Consider the following 23,552-nt stretch of genomic DNA (forward strand, 5'->3'; position numbering starts at 1 on the left):
CTGCTTCTTTCTCCGAATGAAAAAGACGCGCTCATCTTGGCATTGGTGCAGGAAGCTATCAAATACATAACCGTAATTCCCCATCTATCATCATAAAAACATGTTCTTTGACAGGGCCCTTCTTCCCTGGATCCAAGAAGCTCCAGCTGAGAAAATCCACCTGCACGTTTTCCCACACCCACTATGTACCCTGCAGAAAGCATTCTCACATGACTTTAGCCCATGAAGTTGATGCTGTGGGCAGACATGAGGGCTTTAGCCTCCCCTTTGATAACTGACACGTCACCACTGTTGCATTAATTGGAGAATACCCTGACTGCCTGCCCCTCCCCTTGAAACAGAGGAGCAAAATGCAAAAGAGCCTTCCTCATGGCCCATCTCACCTCCTCTCGAGTCCAAGCACCCTGGTTGACCCAACCTCGACAGTGCACTCCCCAACTGAGGAGACTGGCATCAGTGGTCGCTGTAATCCAACAGCAAATAGAGGTCCACTCCCCATTCCAAGTTCTCAGATACTAGCCATCACACCAACCTCTTCCTCATCTGGTCCTGTAACAGGAGTCTCCTGGAATAATCCTGAGACTGGGGGGACCCATCTGGACAACACCACCCTCTGCAAAGGTCTCATATGAGTCCTTGCCCAAGGAACCAAATCCAACATCGCTGCCATGGACCCCAGCACCTGAAGATAGCTCCAGGCTGTGGGATATCACAAATTTATCAAAGATCTCATCTGAGGTGATGGGGATGGGAGGAATTAAGATGGTGCCTGAACTAGGTGTTAATGTCCGAGATCTCCCTAATCCCACCCCCCCACCTTTTTTTTACCTTGGTGCCTCTTGCCATTTACCTTTTCTACATGGGGAAGAGAAAGGGAGCAGTGTGGCAAACAACCATGACTCAGTGTGCCATTTCCCCTTCGACTTCCATCTCAGACGACTTGGTTGGAACTGAGGCACCCAGCCCGCCATTGGCTGAAGGCTCTCTCAGCCCCGCAGCTTCCTGGTAACACTGCCTGTGCGGAGGGTTTGTCACGGCAATAAGGATTAGGTTCCAGCGACTTCACCATGCTTTCCAGCAGCGTCCCCCTGACAATTCGGAGGAGGGAATCTCTGCTCTGATTTATGGGCTTCTACACCGTGCCGGGAGTGAGAAGAAAGGGGTCCACTGCGGGATCCAGCCTCCCCCCGGACTGGAGTAGATTTACAGTTATTGCAGTCTTCCATCTTAGGTATTCAGGTCAGACCTATATTGCGCCTCTCTTGATGCCTTATGGCAGGCCATGGCCTGTTTGGATAAAGCTGTCTTCTTTAGCGGTTCTCACCTTAGATATACATACTAAGGTGTCCACTCAAGAATCTAGACTGCAGCAACGTGAGAAAAAGGTTTTCTGATTTGGAGTCTTCTGTCAGACAAGTGGAAGCAGTGCAATCCAAGATTATCAAAGAGGTTTCTTTATCTTCAAATAGAACTGAGAACTTGGAAAATTTTTCAAAAGCTTTGAATCTTCGTGTACTTACTTTTCCTAAGACTCAATTTATTTCATCTTCTGAACTGTTTAAATCTTACATGAAAGATATTTTGGGTATTCTTGAGGAAGCTTTGCCTCCAATTAATAAGTTATATTACCTTTCATCCTTAAGGAAATCAACACTTTCCAGAATTCACCTAACCTTTCCAATTTCCTTGAGTGCTCAGGAGATAAAATCACATCCAGAGCTTTTGGTTTCATTTGCCTTTTTACAAGATAGAAATCATATTCCCTTTTCCCAGATTTATCCAAAACAACACAGGAACATAGGAAGAAATTTCTTAGTATGAAATCTGAAGTGTGTTAAATATCTTTTTTCTGATCCTATCCAGTTGACAGGTTTTTTGGATGCCGGGGTAATATTACCCCTTAGGCCCCCTTAATTATCCTTTCGGGAGGCATATTAGTATTTATGAAGGTGGACTTCTTCAGGATTCTATTTTCTTTATGTATTTTGATATTGTATTTTTAGGGCCTTGCCTCTGGCCTTTATTGTTTTCCCCTACCCCCCATTATAGTGGTCTATATTAGTGCAAATAATTGCCTTTGTTTTATTTTGTTTGTATTTCTTATTGTCCTGTAATTTTTTCTTAACAAATATGAGATTTGTATTTGATGTATTCATTGAAATTAAGTAAAAAAACAAAATAATAATAATAATAATCTCATCTGACTCTGCATCTTCTGAATCCTTTCCTTGATTAACTGTACTCACCCAGCTTGCATGTCGAACTAGGATTCCAGATATTCCAGGAACTGAGAGGGACCCAACTTCCTCTTGCCAAAATTCAACCCAGCTGAGATCCTGTTATAAAACCACCCCCCCAAAACAAACATAACTGTGGTCGTGGCTGACCCACTCTCTTGAGCAGACTTCACCCTGACCATCATCTACATATGGATGCACTAAAATCCCCTTGACGGACAGCCACTGCCACTACTGTCATTAGATTGGAAAAGGTCTTTGGGGAAAGGGCCAGGCCAAACAGGAGTGCATAAAACTGAAAGTGTTTCCCAAAATACAGCAAAACAAAAAAGGTACTTCTAATTCTCCTCCCTTATTGGGATATATAGAGCTACGCTTCTGAAAATCCAATGACGTAAGGAATATCCCAACATACTGCTCCATTATCAGCTTTAAAAGTTTCCATTTTGAAACAAGTCACCTTCAGAGCTTTGAAGACTTGCATCAGGTACAAAATAGGATGAAAGGTACTCTCCTCCTTCTTTGGAACTACGAAATAAATAGAATATCTTCTTTGCTTGGACTGTAAACATTGCTCCAAAGTGCAGAAAACATTTATTCGAACTACTTCCCTTCAGTGGAACAACAAGGGGAAACCATAACAGCATCAGAAAGAGGAAGGGAAAATTCCAAGGCATAGCCATAGCTGATCACCTCCAGAACCCATTGATCCAACAACTGGGCCCAAACATCTTCTTGGGGAAATTCTGGATTCTGCGGCAGAAAGAACTTCCATCCTTACTCCCACCTTTCTTGTTGCTTCAAAAGGAGTGAAGCCATTATAAGGCCTAGAATGATGGGCACCGGAAGATCTAAAGCATCTCCCATGCTTTGTTTCTCAAAAATGAGTCCTAGCAGTTGTAGACCTCACAGCCCTTTTGGGTTTCTTCTCCAGCAATCTGGCAGCCCTAGACTCTCCGAAGGCCTTCACAAACCTTTCCAGATCCTCTTCAAAACAGCCTGCCTTTGAAGGGAAATTTGACCAGCTGAGACTTTGAAACCAAATCCACTGACCAAGTGTGCAGCCACAATAATTGTCAAGCTGCAACAATGGAAGCCATAGTTCTGGCCATAACCTGAACTAAATCATAGGACGCATCTGCCAAGAAAGCTGCTCCTGGCTCCATCTGGGCTGCCTCATCCAAGACCAATCCAATCGTCTCCAAGAAGCTTTCATCAATACGCTGAGACAAATGCAGACCAGCTCTCACAATCACAATGCATACTGCCACCTCAAACACTTGCTTCAGCACTGATTTGATCTTCCTGTCCTCCACCCTCGATTGGGATAATAGTCTTCCTAGTGACCACACAAACTAGCACATCCACCTGAGGTTTCTCTTTCTCATTTAGCCAAAACTTTACCATCCTTAAAATTGGCTTCTGGAGAATCCCAGTCCAAAGAAATCAGTTCTTTTATTGACCTATGCAATGGAAAGGCCCTAGATGGTTTTCTTACACCCACCATGATGGGATCCTTGGCTGAAGTGACATCTTCACCTCTTTCGCAATGTTCAGAACTTTTAAATACCGACTATTCAATGATGGAAGTTTTTTATGAAAAGAGCTACACCATCAAAGACTTGTTATCCTCCATGGGAGAAACCTCACATTCCTCTAGATCCTCATCACTGCCCTAAGGAAACTTCAAATCCAGAAGAGAAATATCTGACCTTTTGGAGGATTTATCATCCTCCAAATCCTCCTCCTCTTCCTTTCTACAGCTCATTTACGACCAGCACCAGAACATTCCCCTCCTTGAAGAATAGCCAGAGATGAAGCACCCCCCAAGAACTGGGCCCTGCCCATAGAGAATGCCTGATGCAGGCATTTCAAAACATTCAGCTGACAGTGCTGATAGTCTAAGCAGGAACCATATCCTGAGGAGAAAAGCAAGCTTCAGCTGCTTTTACTGACACACAACTCAGAGAACTGAAGGTCCCTAATCCTGCTTCCCAAAACTGTGTGACTAAGTCGAAGGTTCTGGCTCCAATGGAAGAAAGAGCCCATGTTTTCAAAATGGCCACTAATATAATCATTGCAACCAAAACCACCAGTGAGACCAGTTAGTCATGTTGGCCCTTTAAATGCAGAACCTTCCAAAACAGTAATTTCCTTTCAGGGCCCCCTCTCCTTGTCCTCTGCACATGTTCTGCAGCTGGATCCTCCCTCTTGACATGGCCCAACACTTCCCACACAGCAGGGTCAGTTTCCCATGTTCAACCAGAGCAGTCACTTTCTCTTCCGATTTCCCTCAAAGCTGGTCTGCAACCAGCTGGTTTCCTGCACAGCTCAAAAACCACCCAGACCAGAAGCACTGCTTCTACTGAAGCTGCCTTCTGTGTCCCGAGCACAAAACCACACTTTTTTTTTTTAAATGTTAATTAAAAAGCCAAGAGCTGGCTGTAACAGAGAGAAGAACTATTGGTGTTTTAAGAGGCAGGAGGAAACGGCCCCAGGGGAAGGGAAAGATTCTTCAAAAGGACGGAGAGAACAGCAAGGAGGGAAGGAAAGTAAACCTGTTCCCTCAGAAGTCCCCTGGCTGTCAGGCTCCGCTCCGTTGGGGTAAGGAGTTCAAAACTACCCCCCACCCTCAGGAACTGCTCCACTGAGGGAGATCACTGGTCGTCGCATCAGGAGTGGCTCAACTGAGGGAGGGAGTCAAGGACAGTCACCCCAGGAGCAGCAGAAATCACATCTTCTTCACTGGCCTAAACCAGGACTCAGACCCAGCATGGGATGCTTGCCTACCATCTACTGCAAATGGGCGATGTCAGCAAATTTGTTTGTCTCCATCTACTCGTTGAGGAGTATAACCCATGCGCCTGGATTGGTCTGGCTGGCTGATGAGGAAAGGCCGATTAGTCTGACTTTGGCAGTAACTTAAAGGAATCGCTGCTAAAATAGAGGTACCGTATTTTTCGCTCCATAAGACGCACTTTTTTCCCCCAAAAGTGGGGGGGAAATGTATGTGCGTCTTATGGAGCGAATATAAACCCCCCCCCACCCTCTTGACTCCCCCAAGACCTGCCAAAAGTCCCTGGTGGTCCAGCGGGGGTCCAGGAGCAATCCGGGGGTGATCTCCTGGGCTTGGGCCGTCAGTAATCAAAATGGCGCAGACGGCCCTTTGCCCTTACTATGTCACAGGGGCTACGTCGGCCCCAGTGACATATTAAGGGCAAAGGGCCGTCGGCGCCATTTTGATTACTGACGGCCCAAGCCCAGGAGATCACCCCCGGACCGCTTCTGGACCCCCGCTGGACCACCAGGGACTTTTGGCAGGTCTTGGGGGGGGGGGGGTTCCCAGAGAAAGATAAAAGTTTTCTGATCAGGGGAGTGGACCGAAATGGCCCTCCCCAGACCCGAAAACAAAATGGGGAGAGAGAAAAAAAAAAAAAAAGTTATGCCCTTCCCTAGTTTGCTCCATAAGACGCACAGATGCCCGGGGACAGAGCCGGTTTAGCACAACTTTTTTTTTTTTTTTTTTTTTTTTAATTTTTCCCCTATGAATCCTAGGTGCGTCTTATGGTCAGGTGCATCTTATGGAGTGAAAAATGCGGTAGGTCTTGTCAGATGAATCTAATCAATTTCTGACTGGATGATCAGAGAGTTAGATCAGTGAGAACACTAGATGTAGTGTACTTGAATTTTAGCACAGCCTTTGACATTGTTCCACTTAGGTGACCTATAAACAAACTGAATCCCCTAGGTATGGGTCCTAAAGTGACTGACTGGCTTAGAAACTGGTGAAATGGGAGGCAAAGGGTAGTGGTAAATGGAGTTTAACCGAAGGAAAGCTGGGGTTACCAGCAGTGTGACAAAGGGATTGCTCCTAAGCACGATTAACATTTTCATAAGCGATATTTTGGAAGAGTTATCAAGAAAGATTTGCCTTTTTTCTGGATGATAAGTCTGCCCTGTTGCAGATTTAGCCACTAGGGAGATATGGAAAACATGAGAAGGGACCTAGTGAAGCTTGAGGAGTTGTCCAAAGGTTTTTTTTATTTGTTTTTTTTAAATTATTAAGTTTTCATTGAAACAAGAAAAACTAGTCTTGTATAAATAATACACAGAGCAATAACAGCAGAAACAAGACATAGTATAATACAGATAACATGGGGGGAGTATACACTTCAGGAAATATTTTAGAAAAGAAATACAATATTAAAGAGGAATGCAATACAATTCTATCGAGCCTGTTAATCCTCCCAAACAAACTAAGACTACAATCTCAACTCTGCATTCTTAATTAATTATAAAGGTCTCCAAGAGAAAAGGATCATAAAAAACAAACTTATTGGTCTGGAAAATAATTAAATTGTAAGAAAAGAGAGGCCCCTAAAGACAGGACCTTATTTTTTCAAAGACAAAAAAAGTCTCCTACGAGTTTGGGCGGCTCAGGAAACATCAGAAAATATCAAGATCCTTTGACCACAGAAGGAAAAATCTCTATTTTTAAGATTCTTAGAAAAAATTATATCCTTATCTTGTTGAGCACAAAATGACACAGCCATGGTGGCCCTAGTAGGTATAATATCAGTAGAAGCCTCTAAAAATGGGGAAACTCCAGTACTATCTACCGGAGAGACTGAGTTACCTACATCATTATTTATCTTATCATTTTTCTATACCGTCGTTTGGTGGGGACTGTCACAACGGGTTTACATTAAGGCACATAAAAATGATGCTAAAGTATCTTAAGTTACATAGGTGCCATTTAAGGATCGGTAACATAGTTTGTAAATATTAATTGGTACGTGTAATGAGTCATGTCCAATTCTCATTGTAACAGTTTAGGATACTAGATTACCTTTATCATTGTACTTTTACCCTTTATTGCTGATCTTTAAAGATGAAACTTAAGCTAATTAAAAACTATACACATATTGATTTTGGTTATGTGTTTGTTGTTCAATTGTTTGTTTGTATCTGCTTTCCCCTGAGTACTATTCTCCTTTCTCTTTTTTATAAGCTAGTTTAAAGAGCCAGGTTTTTAGATTTTTTCTAAAGGTTTTGTTGTTGCTTTGTAGCCTCAACTCCACAGGCATGGTGTTCCAAAGTATGGGTCCTGCCAAGGATCGAGCTCTTTCTCTTACTTGCGTTAGTCTTGCTGTTTTGATTGATGGAATAGTGAGGAGTGCTTTGTTGGCTGATCTCAGGTTCCTATTTGGGATGTGTACGTGAAGGGCTGTGTTCAGCCAATCTGCTTTTTCATTATCTATTAATTTATGTATGGTGCATAGTGTTTTGTACTGAATTCTTTGTTCAATGGGTAGCCAGTGTAATTCTGCCAGGGTTTCTGTGATGTGATCTCTTTTGCTGGTTAAGATTCTAGCAGCTGTGTTTTGCAATATCTGTAGTGGTCTTAAAGAAGTGTATGGTAGGCCTAGCAGAAGGGCGTTACAGTAATCAGTACTTGCAAAAATCAGCGCTTGTAGTACTGATCGGAAGTTGGCGGTTGTTAGAAGAGGTTTAAGTCTTCTAAGCACCATTAGTTTAGCGTATCCTTCCTTTACTTTTAAAGATATGTGTTTTAAGCTTAGTTCTTTGCTTAGGCCCATAACATATTTTGGAGATAGCTGGTACTTTTTCCTATATCAAAAGCTAAAATCTCTGAAAGATATTTTTTTAAGTTGATGACAATAACCCTGTATAAGGAAAATTAATAAATTGCAGGTTCTTAGCCATAAATTGATGATCTCTAGACTCCAAAATTGCTGTGCATACTTAAACTGTCCTTTATATGGGCCAATCCAGCATTCTGTATTGAGGAAACTTGGGAATTAAGGACAGTTACAGAATTTTAAAGATCTTTCACATGCTTTTCATGTGCTTCCAAAATAGTTCTGGATTCTGCAGTGAGTTTACAGAGCTGTGAAACTGTTTGGAGTCAAGTTGTTGTCTAGTTTGACTATCAACCTCCAAACATCTGAATGTCACATTAATTGACTCGAGGTTATCCCCTATGAGGGGGATAACCGAAGACAACTGGGCCCGATCAGACAAAGAAGGCAATAGGAGTCAGTAAGGCGTCTGCAGACATTATAATCTCCAAATCTTGTGAAACTCCTGTTTCCTCCCAGGGCTATAGTCATACTAGGAGCCTTCTCCTTGATGGAAACCACACCTATTGGTTGGGTCGGGGGGGGGGGGCCGGCTAATGCCAGGACCCCAGCTAATGATTCCCCATCACATCAGTATGGGCAACTCACTCAGTCTCTGTAAATGGCTGTCCACAGGGCCACAAACCACACCAGAAGCTGGGGAAGAAGTGAAGAATTTGGATTTTCCTTTTCTTTCCCATTCACTCAAGGCTGCGCACCCCTTTGGTAGCGCACCAGTGGGTGTGCGCCACAGCGCCTGGTTTAATAGAACTTCCTGGCTCCTCTTGATGACATCACCATCAGCATCGCTAGAGGGGGGGACCACCACCACCCGGGGATCTTTCTCAGCTGAATTGGGCAGGCAGTACTGCCCCCCCCCCCCGAAACTAATAGCGCCAGCAACATGCAAATGCATGTTGATAGGCCTATTAGTCATTCCCGCGCGATCCAGAAACTAAATTGTGTAGTGAAGCCGCACATTTTACTTTCAGAAATTAACGCCTGCCCGAAGGCAGGAATTAATTTCGGCCAGCACCAGGAAAGTGTACAGAAAAATCAGAAAAAAAACCAAACTGCTTTTCTGTACACCCTCTGACTTAATATTATAGCGATATTAAGTCGGAGGCCCCAAAAATTAAAAAAAAAATTAAAAATCTGTCCATGGGTTGGAAGACGGATGCTCAATTTTGCCGACGTCCGTTTTCCGAACCCGTGGCTGTCAGCAGGTTCGAGAACAGACGCCAGTAAAATTGAGCATCGGCTGTCAAACCCGCTGACAGCTGCCGCTTCTGGAGTGTGGCCTGGGCGCGCGCCAGGAGAGTGGGCACTCGCTGGCTCTCCCGCGGGTTTTTCTGTATCGGCCCGTAGGAATGTAGACAGATGGGAGGCTAGTAGGCATGAGGATCGCCTGGTAACATGCCTACCTAATGCAAAGGTGGTGAGCTTGTAAGACTGGAAGATTGGGCTTCCAAATGGCAGATGAAATTGAACATGGAGAAGTGCAAAGTGATGCATATAGGGAAAAATAACCCTTGCTGTAGTTATACAATGTTAGGAGTTACCACCCAGTAAAGAGATCTAGGCGTCATAGTGGATAATACATTGGAATCATCGGCCTAGTGTGCTGTGGTGATCAAAAAAGAAAACAGAATGTTAGGAATTGTTAGGAAGGGAATGGCAAATAAATCGGAGGATGTCATAATGCCTCTGTATCGCTCCATGAAGAGACCACATTTTGAATACTCTCTGCAATTCTGGTCACTTCATCTCAAAAAAAGATATAGTTGCACTGGAGAAAGTGCATAGAAGGGCGACCAAAATGATAAGGGGCATGGAACGGCTCCCCTATGAGGAAAGGCTAAAGAAGTTAGGGCTGTTCAGTTTGGAGAAGAGACGACTGAGAGGGGGATATGATAGAAGTCTACAAAATCATGAAAGGACTTGAACAAGTTAAAATAAATCGGTTATTTACACTCTCAGATAATAGAAGGACCAGGGGGCACTCCATGAAGTTAGCAAATAGCTCATTTAAAACAAAGCAAAGACAATTCTTTTTCACTCAATGCATGGTTAAACTCTGGAATTCATTGCTAGTAGATGTGGTTACAGCAGTTAGTGTAACTGGGTTTAAAAAAAAAAAAAAAAAAGGTTTGGATAAAATTTCTAGAGAAAAATCCATAAACTACCATTAATAAACAATAGCAGCTTGTGATTTATTTGGTCTGACCCAGTATGGCAAATCTTGTTTGTTTGATTTTTAAATAAACATTTTTATTGGATGTACCAAATCAGAAAAACAATGTTACAGTAATAAAACATATCCACAGTTTTCCAGTTATTATTCAGTAGTTTATCCTAAACCCTCCCCTCAGAACAGCACAAAAAAGAGAAGCAAACACATGAATTAAGCCATACATAAATCATTTTGTACAAAATAGTCATATAGTCCTAACCATCACCAAGATAGTATCAGTAGTAATACAGCTATCCTAATTTTTTGCAGCCAAAAGGTCAGATTTTATCAAAACTTGTTGAGAAATCAAATTGTTAGGGGTGTATACTTCAACACAACGTCACAATCATTTTTCCTATAGAGTATAGGAGATAGTCGATAGAAGGATTTAACTTCCTTGACATTTCTGCCACTCTAGAAAAGGGTTCCAAATGTTATGACATGTGGAAATGGTATCATGTCTAAGTGCTGTTAAACGTGCCGTTTGGCTATAGAAAGATAAGCGCTTAATAGTTGCCTGTGCTGTCGGGGGTTCAGTTTGTTTGCAAAGTAAGGCGAGTTCACTTCTCGCTGCAATCTCTACTTGTAAGCAAAAACGTTGTCGGGGCTGATTCGAGTCCCGCAGTTGGTCTACCCAGTAACAGACTCAGAGCTTCTAACCTCATCTCCACTTTGAATAGCTGTGGGATTATTTTCGTACAGTTCCACCATATATGCATATAAAGGGCCTAATCCTCCACAATTACGCCAACATTTATTAGAGTAAGAAGAGAAGTGGCAGAGTTTAGTAGGGACCAAGTGCCATCTATATAAAAGTTTAACACAATTTTCCTGAATATGACCGGAAATGGACCTTTTCCCGAGCACTTAGATAAATCAAATCCCAAGCTTCTTCCCTTACTGTTATTCCCAGATCCCTTTCCCAGGCCTGCATATAAGAATGTGAGGCACTATTTCTAGGTTGCAACAGATTATATAGCTTGGAAATTAAACCTCTAATTTTATCAACCTGTGCACAATAATTTTCAAACAGTGATCTGGTTAAACTTAAAGCTTGAGATTTTTTATGTGTCAATATGAGATGACTAATTTGAGCGTATTCCAAAATAGTTACTTCCCAACCAGAGTGCTGCAGTTTCAAGGTATTCAGAGGTAACATATCACCCAGTGATAATATATGCTCCACCTTTATTACTCCGAAGGCTTTCCACTCTTGAAATGCTCTCGGGTGTACACCCACTGAGAAGGATACATTATGAAAAAGGTGTGTAAGTGGGTAATATGTACGGCGGCCCACTAATTTCTCTCTCCACTGTCTCCACACTCTCATTGTGGTATTTAGCGTAGTGGGCCAACACCTCAATTGTCGCCATGTATTGCGGGGTTGCCAAGGCATAGCCAACGATGGTTGTTCTCCTACCATGGCTTGCTCAATAGCCATCCACTGCTTTGACTGTCAGGTTTCTATGAAAAGCAAGGATTGTCCATAATTGGGCAGCCGCGTAGTACCAATGGAGATTTGGGACGCCCAGGGCTCCCTTTTCTTTAGAAAGCTACATAATTTGTCTGGAGACTCTGGGAGGTCTGTGCCTCCAGATAAAAATCAAAAAACCTTTTTTTGCCACACCTGCAGTACCGAGGCCGACAAATAAGTGGGGATGGTAATTAACAAATACAAGAATCTTGGTAAAACATTCATTTTGATGACTGCTATTCGTCCTAACCAGGAGAAAGTGTCTCTGTCCCACTTACCCAGATCCCCTTCCACTTTTTTGATTAATGGGTCACAGTTTAATGTAAATAGATCTCCAATATGGATCCCGAGATATTTTAAGGATTTGGTGGCCCACCTGAAGGGAAAGCAATCTTTTAAAAAGAGCTACTGGTATCGTTACCAAGATTAACATTCAAAATTGACCTTGAATCCAGAGACAGCACTAACGTTTTCCAGTTCAATAGTGACCCCTTATAAAGAGGCATCAGGATTTGTAAGAGTGAATAAAATATCGTCTGCAAATAAAGAATGTTTAAAATTGCATGCCTCCTCTCTTAACTCCTGAAATATTCGTGGAATTGCGAATCCTGTAATTAAAGGGCTCTAAAAATAAAGCAAATAGGAGGAGTGACAGTGGGCAATCCTGCCTGGTACCTCTTTCTATGAGAACAACGCTTGCCGTATCCACCATTAACTTTAACTTGGGCCTGTGGTAAATTGTATAGTTTCTGTAGCCAGTTAAGAAAAAATGGTCCGAACTGCATCTTGGCATTGTTTGAAACAAAAAAAGGACAGTATCATATCGAAAGCTTTCTCTGCATCCACAGAAAGCAAGATGATTGGTACCCTGTTTTCCTGAACTCACCATAACAGGTCTATTATTTTGCGAACATTGTCCGTCGCAGAGCGATTGGGAACGAAGCCTGCTTGGTCGAGATGAATTAGGGTGGGTAAGATGGTGTTTAAGTGCCCTGCCAGAACCCGGGCCATATTTTTAAGTCAAGGTTTATTAGGGATATGGGTCTATAGGAACTGCAGAGAGAGAGGGATCGCGTCCTGGTTTCGTAACTACTGTGATCCCAGCTATGTTGGAACCAGTAGCCAAATCCTTTCCTGTCCTCAAGGAGTTAAACATTTCTGTTAAAGGCATGACCAGGATTTGAGCAAAGCATTTATAGTAAAGACCAGAGAATCCATCTAGCCCCGGTGCTTTGCCCGTCTTCAAGTCTTTAATAGCAATGAGCACTTCGGGGGTAGATGTGGGACAATCCAGATAAGCTGTGGGAGAAAAGATGCTGCTAAGTATTCCATAATGGACCCATGTGTTATGGTTTTATTGCTAGTATACAATAATTTGTAAAAATCCATGAAGCAGTCCCTGATAGCCGCAGAGTTTGAAACACATTCGGTGAGTTTTTTAATTTTCATGACAACATTTTGGGCCTGTCGGGCTTTCAGTCTCTGTGCTAGCAGCCGACCAGCTTTGCTCCCCCCTTCATAGTGTGCTTGCTTAAGCATATTAAGTTGATGAGTTATTATGGAATTATCAAGGGCTGGAGTTCTGCTCTGGCTATTCACAATTGGGATCACATGGATTTGGCAGGAGAATGCATTTGTAGTCTCAAGAGTCGTGTAATTTCAGAGTTTAGCTGATCCCTTCCATTCTTCCGTTCTCTCTTACACTTCACTGCATATGATATTAATCATCCCCTTGCTACTACTTTAGAGCATTCCCATATTATTCCTGGTGATTGTTCATGATTAGTATTAATTTGAAAGTATTCCTTTAGGTTCTCCCCAAATGTCTTGCAAAAGGGTTTATCTTGGAGCAGTTGTTCGTTTATGTGCCAACACTTTAAAAACAATTATTATTCACTAATAACTAGTCAAGCCAGACTGGTGCATGGTCTGACCAGGATATATTTCCAATGTCTCCCCCCGATAGCCTGCTTATTAAAGTTTTATCAATAAGGATAAGATCAATTCACAAATAAGTATCATGTGGGGAAGAGAAAAAGGTATGAATTTTGGATGATAGGAATCGGTGTCTCCACACAATCAGATTCCAGTGGGACATAAAGGTATGAAGTTCTCTCCTGGCTCTAGAACTAACAATAGTCTGCGATTTAGAATTATCCAGCTTGGGGTTTAATGTTAAATTAAAATCTCCTCCTATTGTTAGAGTCCCTTCTACTTGCTTGGTTAGTATTTTACTAGGGTTTTGGAAAAAGGGGCTCTGATTGGTTAATCTTTATGTTCCTAACATCAAAGTGCAGACATCCACACCTATTCTAATTTTGAGGATAAGAAAGTGACTATTTGGGTCAGCATAGTGGGATAGACATTTACAAACAAGAGAGTTAGAGAGTAAGTTAGCCACCTGGTATACGTAATATGGACCGTGCTGGTCGCGAAGAATTTTTCAGAAAACGTTGGCGGCGAATAAAGTATTCATGACGCTTTTTTAAGTGTGTCTCCTGTAAGAAGACTATGCTAACTTTGTATATCCTCAATTATATAATAAGTGTCTTTCAGCTTTGATATTAATAGATAATACCCATATCTTATTCATAATTTAGATCTACTACTCCAGAAACAAACAGAAATTTAATAAATGATGGAAAGGATAATCCAAAAATAGACGATAATGCAACAGCAGTCAAATAAATCGTTAGTAGCTCTCTGTTCTGCATTATTATCCACAGGTTCTGTGTAGGCCTTCCTGACCTTCCCGGCAGGGCTCTCCTCCAGAACAAGATGGTGCTAGAAGCGCCCCTCCCCCCCCCCCCCAGTCACTCTTTTAAAACAGAAACACAATAGTGGTAACGCCACAACGTAACACCTCAAAACATATTTATAGTTTCCCACAAAATCACTATTGCGGCACAACCAAGACTTAAAGATGCATTTAGTGCTATAAGCTCAGAACTTAATAATTAGGGCGGCTTACTACATCTGTCTATCTTACAATGCAGAAGTGAGGCCCAGTAATAGTCTTCTACAAGCTCAGTCCTGGTCAGAAATTGCCGATGGCGATTCCTCCGAGTGGTGTCTTAATCTTGCCGTTTCGCTGTCATCTGGGCTGTAAATCCATTTTGGGTGCAGGTGTGGCAGTTGTAGCAATCGAGAAATCAATAGCCATTTCTGCTTGCTTGTAGGCTTCTTGCGCCTCAGAGACAGTTTTAATTTTTGTAAGTGACCCCCCTTGGCCACATACTGCAAACCGAAGGGAAAGAGCCAGCGATACCGGATCTGCTTTTCACGAAGTGATTTAGTAACTTCTTGAAGCTCAAATCGTTTCCTGAGCGTACCGGGTGCTAGGTCTTGGTATATAGCGATATCGTGTCCTTCCCGTTTCAGGCTAGATTGTTTCATTGCTGCTTCAAAAATCGCCGATTTCTGAGTGAAACTGAAGAAGCATAAAATGATGACCCTGGGCTTAAAGCATGGTGCGCCCTGTCAATTGTTAGCATCATGGCGGCCGAAGAATCATTATCCATTCCCCTTTCATCTGGATGACTTAAAAGATGAATGCAAATTTTTAGTGCTACCGCCATGTCAGAGTACTCAGATACACCTCTAATATGTAAATTGTTTCTCCTGGACCTGTTTTCCAGGTCCTCAATCTTTTCTTCAATGATATGGTGATCAGTACGTAGCTGCTTTTGGTGCGCCATCATCACATTTATGATTGCCGCGTGGCCATCCACTCGTGTATCCCTGTCATCCACTCGGTGTCCGAGGGAAGCTAAATTCTCCTTTACCTCTGTTTTGGGGTGCAGGAGTTCCTGTTTATGTTGTCTCATATCGCTGCGTGAATCCAGGAACCACTGTCTCATTTCGGTGCGGGTCAGAAGGTCTGGATCGTCCGGTATCGCCACTATCTCCTGGTCAGGCTCCTGCATGTCCTCCTCCATAGAAATCTCTGCAGCCTTCTCAGGTTCAACGGCAGCCGAGTCGTCTTGCAATTTGTTGTTCGAGAATTGTCGCAGGTCTGCAATTTTATGCCTAGTTGCCATCTGGGCAGTGCACTGGAGCGATAGAGCCCAGCGATGGTAGTAAACTTCCAAAGACGCACAGTATTTAGCTGTTTTGAGCGACCTAGGAAGACGAGCTAACAGGTTAAGCTGCCATCTTGGATTCCATCACACAGCACCCCCTCAAATCTTGTGTTCTTATGTACAGTGGACCCTTGAGCTTAGACTGGCTTGACTTACGAACTTGGGTTACGATCAAGTTGTCCGTCCGGTTTTGAGTTACAACCAGATTTCGAGTTAATACCCGAATGCCACTCGTGCCGCGCGTGTTTTTTGTTTTTTTTTTCACAGATTGCTTGTAATTGGTTCTTTGTTACTGCCAATCGCATTTTTTGGTCTTGGTAGGAGGGACTTCTACAGCAATTGGCTGGCTGGTGCTGCTGCTGCCAATGAGGCCTGTCCATCTCAGGCGCACGTGGACAGAGCCGGCAAGGCTTTGCAGCAAGCAACAGCATCGCGGATCAGCACTCAGCTGGCAAGGTACAGTATCAGGAGGGGAGGAATGAGTATGCTGGGAGGCCAGAGATGTGCTCAGAAGTGGCGAGGAGGGGGAAATGAGTGTCTGGGGTTGTTGGGGTTTTTTTTGTTGTACACTTTTTTAGATTTCTTATTTTTTTCTTATTTCTTCTCCCTGCAGAACATCACTTTTGGTCAGAGCTACAAACATTTGTAGAGAAGACCCACCCAAATAGAGGAAAAGCCAATCATTGCATTCACTTGCTTAATGATAATGTCATGTCATACTACAAAACAGTGTTGAAGAAAAGACAGAAACAGACAACCTTAGACCAGTTTTTAGTTGTGAAAAGGTTGAGAGCAAGCGAGCCAGAAGCAGGTCCTAGTGGGCTACAGACTCTCCCAAGGAAAGAAAGGACACCAGAGAGCCAGATTCCTGATGTTCTTATGAAATGGGACTCTCCTTCCGAACAATAACCACCTTCCATTTTGTCCTCCCCCCTACTCCAAGCCAAAGATGTCAACTTGAATGGTGAGTACAGTATGAAGTTGTTGTTTCTGGTAGGCTAGGCACATTTTATAACTTTTTGGTGATTACACTAGGAAATTATTGGTGTTTCTGACACACGTTATGCAACCCCTTTTTATTATAGAAATGGTTAGGTAAGGGGTGCTTTGGGAGGTTTGGAATGCATTATGGGTATTTCCATTATTTCTTAAGGAAAAAATAGTCTTGACTTACAACCAGCTCTCTGGAACCAATTGAGTTCATAAGTCAAGGGTCCACTGTACTTCCAAGGAATAAATGCACAGAAGGCAGGCTTCTTTCAATGAAAAGGAAGCTATGGAATGAAGGGTCATAGGATGATGGTTAAAGGAGTGAGTGGAGAAGTAGCCTAGTGGTTAGAGCAATGGGCTATGACCACGGTTCAAGTCCCACTGTCACTCCTTGTGACCCTGGGAAAGTTACTTTACCCTCCAAACTTATGGGCCGATACAGTAAAGTCCGTAGGACTCTCCTGTGCATGCAATTCACTATTCAAATTAGGCCCGGGTTTGACAGCGGGGATGCTCAATTTTGCCGGCGTCTGTTCTCGAGCCCCAGCAAAATTGAGCATCCGGTTTTCGACCCACGAGCAGACTTCAAATTTTTTTTATTTTTTTACTTTTTTGGTAAATTTGGGGACCTCTGACTTAATATCGCCATGATATTAAGTCGGAGGGTGCACAGAAAAGCAGTTTTTACTGCTTTTCTGTGCACTTTCCCGGTGCCCGAAGAAATTAGCGCCTACCCAAAGGTAGGCGCTAATTTCTGAAAGCAAAATGTGTGGCTTGGCTGCACATTTTGTTTTCTGAATCGCGCGGGAATACCTAATAGGGCCATCAACATGCATTTGCATGTTGCGGGCACTATTAGGTTCGGGGGGGTTGGACGCATGTTTTCGACTCCTTACTGAATAAGGGGTAACGCTAGCACGTCAAAAACGCACGTCCAATAGAGAGTTCATGTCCTGGCCCGTTAAGATTGTAAACCCTCTGGGGATAGGGAAATACCTACAGTACCTGAATGTAATTTGCTTTGAAATGCTGAAAAAAGTGTGAAAAGCAGAATATAAAAATCTAAAATAAAGCTAAGGAGATGGTAGAGACAAGGACAGTATCAGAATTCAAGAAAACATGGGCCAAATATGTTTAATCTTGGAGGGAGAGGAAGGGTCTATAAAGCTGAGCAGATTAGATGGGTCCTATGCTCTGTCTTTTGTCAGATTCTAAGTTGCTGGGAGCTTTGATTATCAGAGCAAATACACCCATTAGGATGACAGGATTTAGTCCTTTGAGTTATGCCGCTTTAGAAAGAGTGCGGCAGTGCCAGGCGCACCCTCGTTCCCCGCACGCACAGTTCTCTTCACCTACCGCTCGATACTCTCTTCAAATTGCATGCAAATGCATGCCGCGTCTGCGAAGCGTTAGGCGAAGGTTAGGCCCGTGCAACCCATTTTACTGTATAGAGCGCCTATACAGTATCCTGGGTGCGCGGGCCTAACGCTTCACGTCCACGCTGGTATCTGTCATTTCAAATGTCATTTCAAATGACAGGTACCAGGAAGTGGACAGTTATGTTCTTCGATGCTCGGCAAACTTTCCCCCAGTCCCCGCTCACCTGCCCTGGCCGCGTCCGGTCTCCGGTGCAGCCCCAGTCTTGTCCCCTCCTCCCGAAGCAAAAAAACAAAACCGAAAAAGTAGCAAGAGAGCGAGGGGAGAGACGGGCAATCCTAGGCTCGGGCCTGCTACGGTAGTCCCTTCTCCTCTCCTCCCAAAGCAGGGCGCGAAAAGCAGCCTCCCCCCCTCCGGACATCGGCGACGACGGCTCAAGACGTGACGTCACATGCCGTGACGCCAAACGTCGTGACGCCACGTCTTGAGCAGCCAATTGCACGCATAGGGGCCGCTTTCCCACGTGCGATGCGTCTGTCTGACAGCTGGAGGCTGAGGCAGGAGCCGCGGTCGTCGCCGATGTCCGGAGGGGGGGGAGGCTGCGGCGCAAGGAGAGGAGGAGAGAAGACGTAACTTACTCCAGCCAGCCCCCACTTCGGCAGCTCCCCTTCGGCGGAGACGGCACTGTAAAGCGAGACAGACCGCGGCGCAAGGAGAGGAGGAGAGAGAAGACGCAACTTACTCCAGCCAGCCCTCCTCCGGACAGCGGCTCCTCTGCCTCCCAGCTGCCGGCGAAGATAGACGCCCGAACGGGTAGGCCCCTCGTGCAATTTGACCTCAAGGCGTGACGTCGCATGCCGTGACGCCAAACGTCATGACGTCACGCCTTGAGGTCAAATTGCACGAGGGGCCTACCCATTCGGACGTCTATCTTCGCCGGCAGAGGAGCCGCTGTCCGGAGGAGGGCTGGCTGGAGTAAGTTGCGTCTTCTCTCTCCTCCTCTCCTTGCGCCGCGGTCTGTCTCGCTTTACAGTGCCGTCTCCGCCGTGGTCCGTCTCGCTTTACACTACCGTCTCCGCCGAAGGGGGGCTGCCGAAGTGGATTTTTTTTTCGCTTCGGGAGGAGGGAGAGGACTGGGGCTACCCCAGAGACCGGCACCCATGGACGCGGCCAGGGCAGGTGAGCGGGGGCTGGGGAAAGTTTGCCGCTTACCCTTACTCCTGCCTCTATCGCAGGGGTAGGGGTAGGCGGTAAACTAACAGGTTAAACGCGCGGCAAATCGACAGGGAAAAAAAGCGAGTCGGAGCGCGCGTCACAGTATCGGAGGGAATAGCTAATTCGTTCATTAAATAGCTAATTCGTTCATTTACATATCATTTACATGCTGCGTGCGGGAAAGGTTACGGGTCGGTTTCAAGAAGCGCTAAGGACGCGTGAAACTGGAGACTGTATCGCAGGATCGCCTTACGCGTCCCAATTGTGCGCCCACAGCGAGTTAATCTCAAACCGCACCTTACAGTATCGAGCTGACAGCTCTTTATGTTGAGACCTCAGAGATACATACTCGTAAGTGATGTTTACTTTCAGTCCTACTGTGAAATCTGGTAAACAGTACCTGATTTATTCGAAATACCGAGATATACATGGTGGCCACTCGGCATGCAATGCAGACCTCTAGTGGTTGGACCAGAATGTTGCAACTTACATTTGTGATCTAGTGAAAGTAGTACTGCTTTACATAATTGCATTTTCTTACTGTTCATGGTTTTATACTCTATAAATAAATATTTTGGTTTATTATATTGTATAATATTTTATGCACTTTGGTGGTCTCCAAAGTAACATATCTGTCTAATCGTGCAAAGTGTCAAGGGGGTGTGTGTACTTTATACATTTCCTCCTCCAGCAGCAGTAACCCCCACCCCTCCCCCCCTCCGTTCTCTTGCTGGGAAGGAAAGAGTGGAGGTATAGTTGTTGCTAATAATTATGAAGAATAGAAAGCTTGGATGCAGACAATCATGAACGGTAGAACAGCACTCAGGACCTGTAGCACTGTTCAGAGAACTGGCGAAAAGTGTGATCAGAGAAAGCAAGGGTGCAACAGGACTACATATACACAGGCATGAACATATACAATTGCTATGCAGCACAACGTGAGAAATTTACCAAATAGTATCAGGGCATATATATATTTACAACATACACCATAACATTGTGGTTCTTCATATTGGACCAAGGGTGACGTACCTTAGAAATTAATCTGTACGCATAGAAAAGGAACAAACCCTCACCTACACAGATCGAATAGCACAGCTAATGCATAATTTGTAATAGAGCAAAGGAGCAAGCCCTCATGTACTCAAATCGAAAAACACAGATAATGCACAGAATGCGCACATTATTCAGAGGTAGCAGCCCCACCGGAATATCACTCCGTTTGATTTGGCTTTCCGATATACTCCCGTATCGGCCGCCTGCGCTTCTTACCAGCCTGGAGCTGCCGTTGCTCCTCGCCAGAGGTGGGAATCGCCGCCGCAGCCATACCGCCCCAAGAGCCACGGGTCAGTTTTGGAGACACTTCCTGCTCAGCCCGGGAGCTATCCGGCACGGACCACGCCCCGCAGGGAAAGTTCTGCCGGCAACCCCACCCTCTAGCGAAAATTCGCAGAATGACCACGCCCCCTGGTACCGCTTACCCGGGAAAATCGGATGCTGGCCACGCCTCTCCCCGTGTTCCCGGGTTGCTGAGCGGCCGGCTTCTCGGGCGGGAGCCGAGTGCTGTCGGGTTTCTTCGGAGAAGCTCTGCTGACGTTGGCCGCTCTTTCTGGCGGTGCTCCGGCTTCCGGCTCTTCCCGGATCCTCTCGGAATTCCTTTACTGAGTGCAGAGCTTTCTCCAAGCTGCAAAAAAAAACCCCGACGTTAATTACACCTTGTTTGTTTGTACGCCTCCCCTTATCTACATTGTGCTTTATTTACTTCCTCTATTAATAACATCTATTAATCCAGAAAAATACATATATTGGACACATAGTAGCAAAAACAAAAAGAGGTTAAATTAGCATAAATTCCAATCCCAGCCCCTCTCTCACAGAAGAGTAAGGAAAAAGGAAATCCCAATCCAGCCCTTCCATGACTTGGGCTAAAATTCAGCTTGCGGCCGCCGCCAGCTGATCATTCCAAAGGGGCAAAACCAAAGGAGGTTGCACTTTTGGGATTCTTTCAGGTGCAATTAGGAGCGATTGAGATGGTTTGGTAGTGGCATGGATGATATTTTTTAATACTTTGTGGGGTTCTACAGGTGAGTAGGGACATTCGTTTTCAATTTTAATTTTATTTTTCCTGGGAATTTCAATGTGATATACCAAGCAAATTGTGGAAAAATGACTTTTCCATTGATTTCTCTCCTGTTTGTTATATCAAGCCTTTTTACAGCCATGGGATTTTCTGCATTAAGCACTGCATAGGCAGAAGTCCAAGCCTCCTGAAAGTGACATAAAGAAATTTGTTAAAAGTGCCTACACTGGCAGAAATTATGCTTTAAACTGAAGAAAGAGAGAATTTTTTTTAAAACATAGAAATGCGGCAGAAAGGGACCAAACGGTCCATCCACTCTGCCCAGCAAGCTTATGGTAGTATCTACTGCACCATACAAGTCAGGGCCCTTGTTGGTTGCTGTTTGAGTCCAATTCCCGTTACCTCTTGCTGTTGAAGCAGAGAGCAATGTTGGAGTTGCACTAAGAGTTACAGTCTTATTGGTTAAGGGTAGTAACAGCTGCATCAGCAAGCTACCCCTATGCTTGTTTTCCCAGCCCACAAAATTCAATGTCCTTGTTGGTTGCTGTCTGAATCTAATTTCCCTTTTCATCTTTCCCCCCTCTGGTGAAGCAGAGAACACTGATGGAGATGCATCAACAGTATGAAGTCTTATTGGTTAAGGGTAGTAACCGCCACACCAGCAAGTTACCCCCATGCACGCATTTCTTCATTTCCATCTTCTTGCCTTTAGGGATCCACAGTGTTTATCCCATGCCCCTTTGAAATCTTTCACTGTTTTTGTCTTCACCACCTCCTCCGGAAGGGCATTCCAGGCATCCACCACCCTCTCTGTGAAGAAATATTTCCTGATGTTGGTTCTGAGTCGTTCTCTCTGGAGTTTCATTTTGTGACCTCTAGTTCTACTGATTTCATTCTAATGGAAAAGGTGTTTTGATTGTGCATCATTAAAACCTTTGAGGTATCTGAAAGTCTGTATCATACTCTCCTGCACCTCCTCTCCTCCCGGGTATACATATTTAGGTCCTTCAACCTCTCCTCATAAGTCAATTGATGGAGACCCTCCATCATTTAGGTCATCCTTCTCTGGACCACCTCCATCCTGCCTCTGTCTCTTTTCAGATACAGTCTCCAGAACTGAACACAGTACTCCAGGTGAGGCCTCACCAAGGACCTGTACAAGGGGGTTATCACTTCCTTTTCTTACTAGATATTCCTCTCTCTATGCAGCCCAGCATTCTTCTGGCTTTACTTCGCCGTCTTCAGATCGCTAGGCATTATCACCCCAAGGTCTCTCTCTTGCTCTGTGCACAACAGCCCTTCACCCCCATCACATACTGCTCTTTTGTATTACCACACCCCAGATGCACTTCTTGGCATTGAATCTCAGCTGCCATATCTTCGACCACTGTTCAAGCTTCCTTAAATCACATCTCTCTACTCCTTCTGGCGTGACCAATCTATTGCAGATCTTAGTATCATTGGCAAATAGACAAACTTTACCTTCTATCCCTTCTGCAGTGTCACTCACAAAGATATTGAACAGATATTGAACATAACCTGTCCCAAAACTGAACCTTGTAGCATTACGCTTAACACTCTCTTCACAGTAAGTTCTATTTACTATCCCACATTGACTTTTGTCCGTCAACCAGTTTGTAATCTGCGCCACCACCTTGGCGCTCATTCCCAAGCTTCTCATTTTATTCACAAGCTTCTTATGCGGGACCGTATCAAAAGCTTTGCTAAATCAAGTAGATCACATCGAGCGCTCTTCCTCGATCCAATTCTTTACTCACCCAATCAAAAAAATCAATCAGATTTGTCTGACAGGACCTTCCCCTGGTGAATCCATGTTGCCTCGTGTCTAGCCTATTATTCATAAGAAATACACTGTCTATTTTGTCCTCTGTGTCCTTGGTAAACTTTTTTATTGCACTAGCAATCCTCCTGACTGCAGATAGTTCACTATCCTTTCCTTCAGCAGAGTCTCCATTATTTTTCCCACCACCGAGATGAGGCTAACCAGCCTGTAGTTTCCAGCCTCTTCTCTGCTCCCACTCTTGTGAGGCGGGACCACCACCGCTCTTCTCCAATCACACGGCACCACTCCAGTTTCCAGGGATCTATTGATCAGGTCACACAGCAAACCTGTCACCACACCTCTGAGCTCCCTCAGTATCCTGGGATGAACCTCATCCAGCCCCATGGCCTTGCCCACTTTCAGTTTTCCCAGCTCTTCC

The 23,552-nt window shown here is 44.3% G+C and overlaps 2 protein-coding genes across 3 annotated transcripts in view; one reads left to right on the plus strand and one right to left on the minus strand.

Moving 5' to 3' along the window:
- The window catches only part of RABEP2 (rabaptin, RAB GTPase binding effector protein 2), a 62,201-nt gene extending 41,554 nt beyond the window's left edge, over positions 1–20,647 (minus strand). For both annotated transcript variants that reach the window (XM_029607106.1, XM_029607105.1), the window contains exon 1: positions 20,523–20,647. In XM_029607106.1, the coding sequence (XP_029462966.1) occupies positions 20,523–20,577 (55 nt within the window). In that variant the 5' untranslated portion in view covers positions 20,578–20,647. The remainder of the gene's footprint in view (positions 1–20,522) is intronic.
- A 494-nt stretch (positions 20,648–21,141) lies between these two features.
- Positions 21,142–23,552, plus strand: part of CD19 (CD19 molecule) — a 110,526-nt gene continuing 108,115 nt past the window's right edge. Inside the window, exon 1 of the mRNA XM_029607109.1 lies at positions 21,142–21,334. Coding sequence (XP_029462969.1) covers positions 21,301–21,334 — 34 coding nt within the window. The 5' untranslated portion in view covers positions 21,142–21,300. The remainder of the gene's footprint in view (positions 21,335–23,552) is intronic.

Source organism: Rhinatrema bivittatum, chromosome 6 (genome assembly GCF_901001135.1).
Source record: "Rhinatrema bivittatum chromosome 6, aRhiBiv1.1, whole genome shotgun sequence".
Classification (NCBI taxonomy): Eukaryota; Metazoa; Chordata; class Amphibia; order Gymnophiona; family Rhinatrematidae; genus Rhinatrema; species Rhinatrema bivittatum.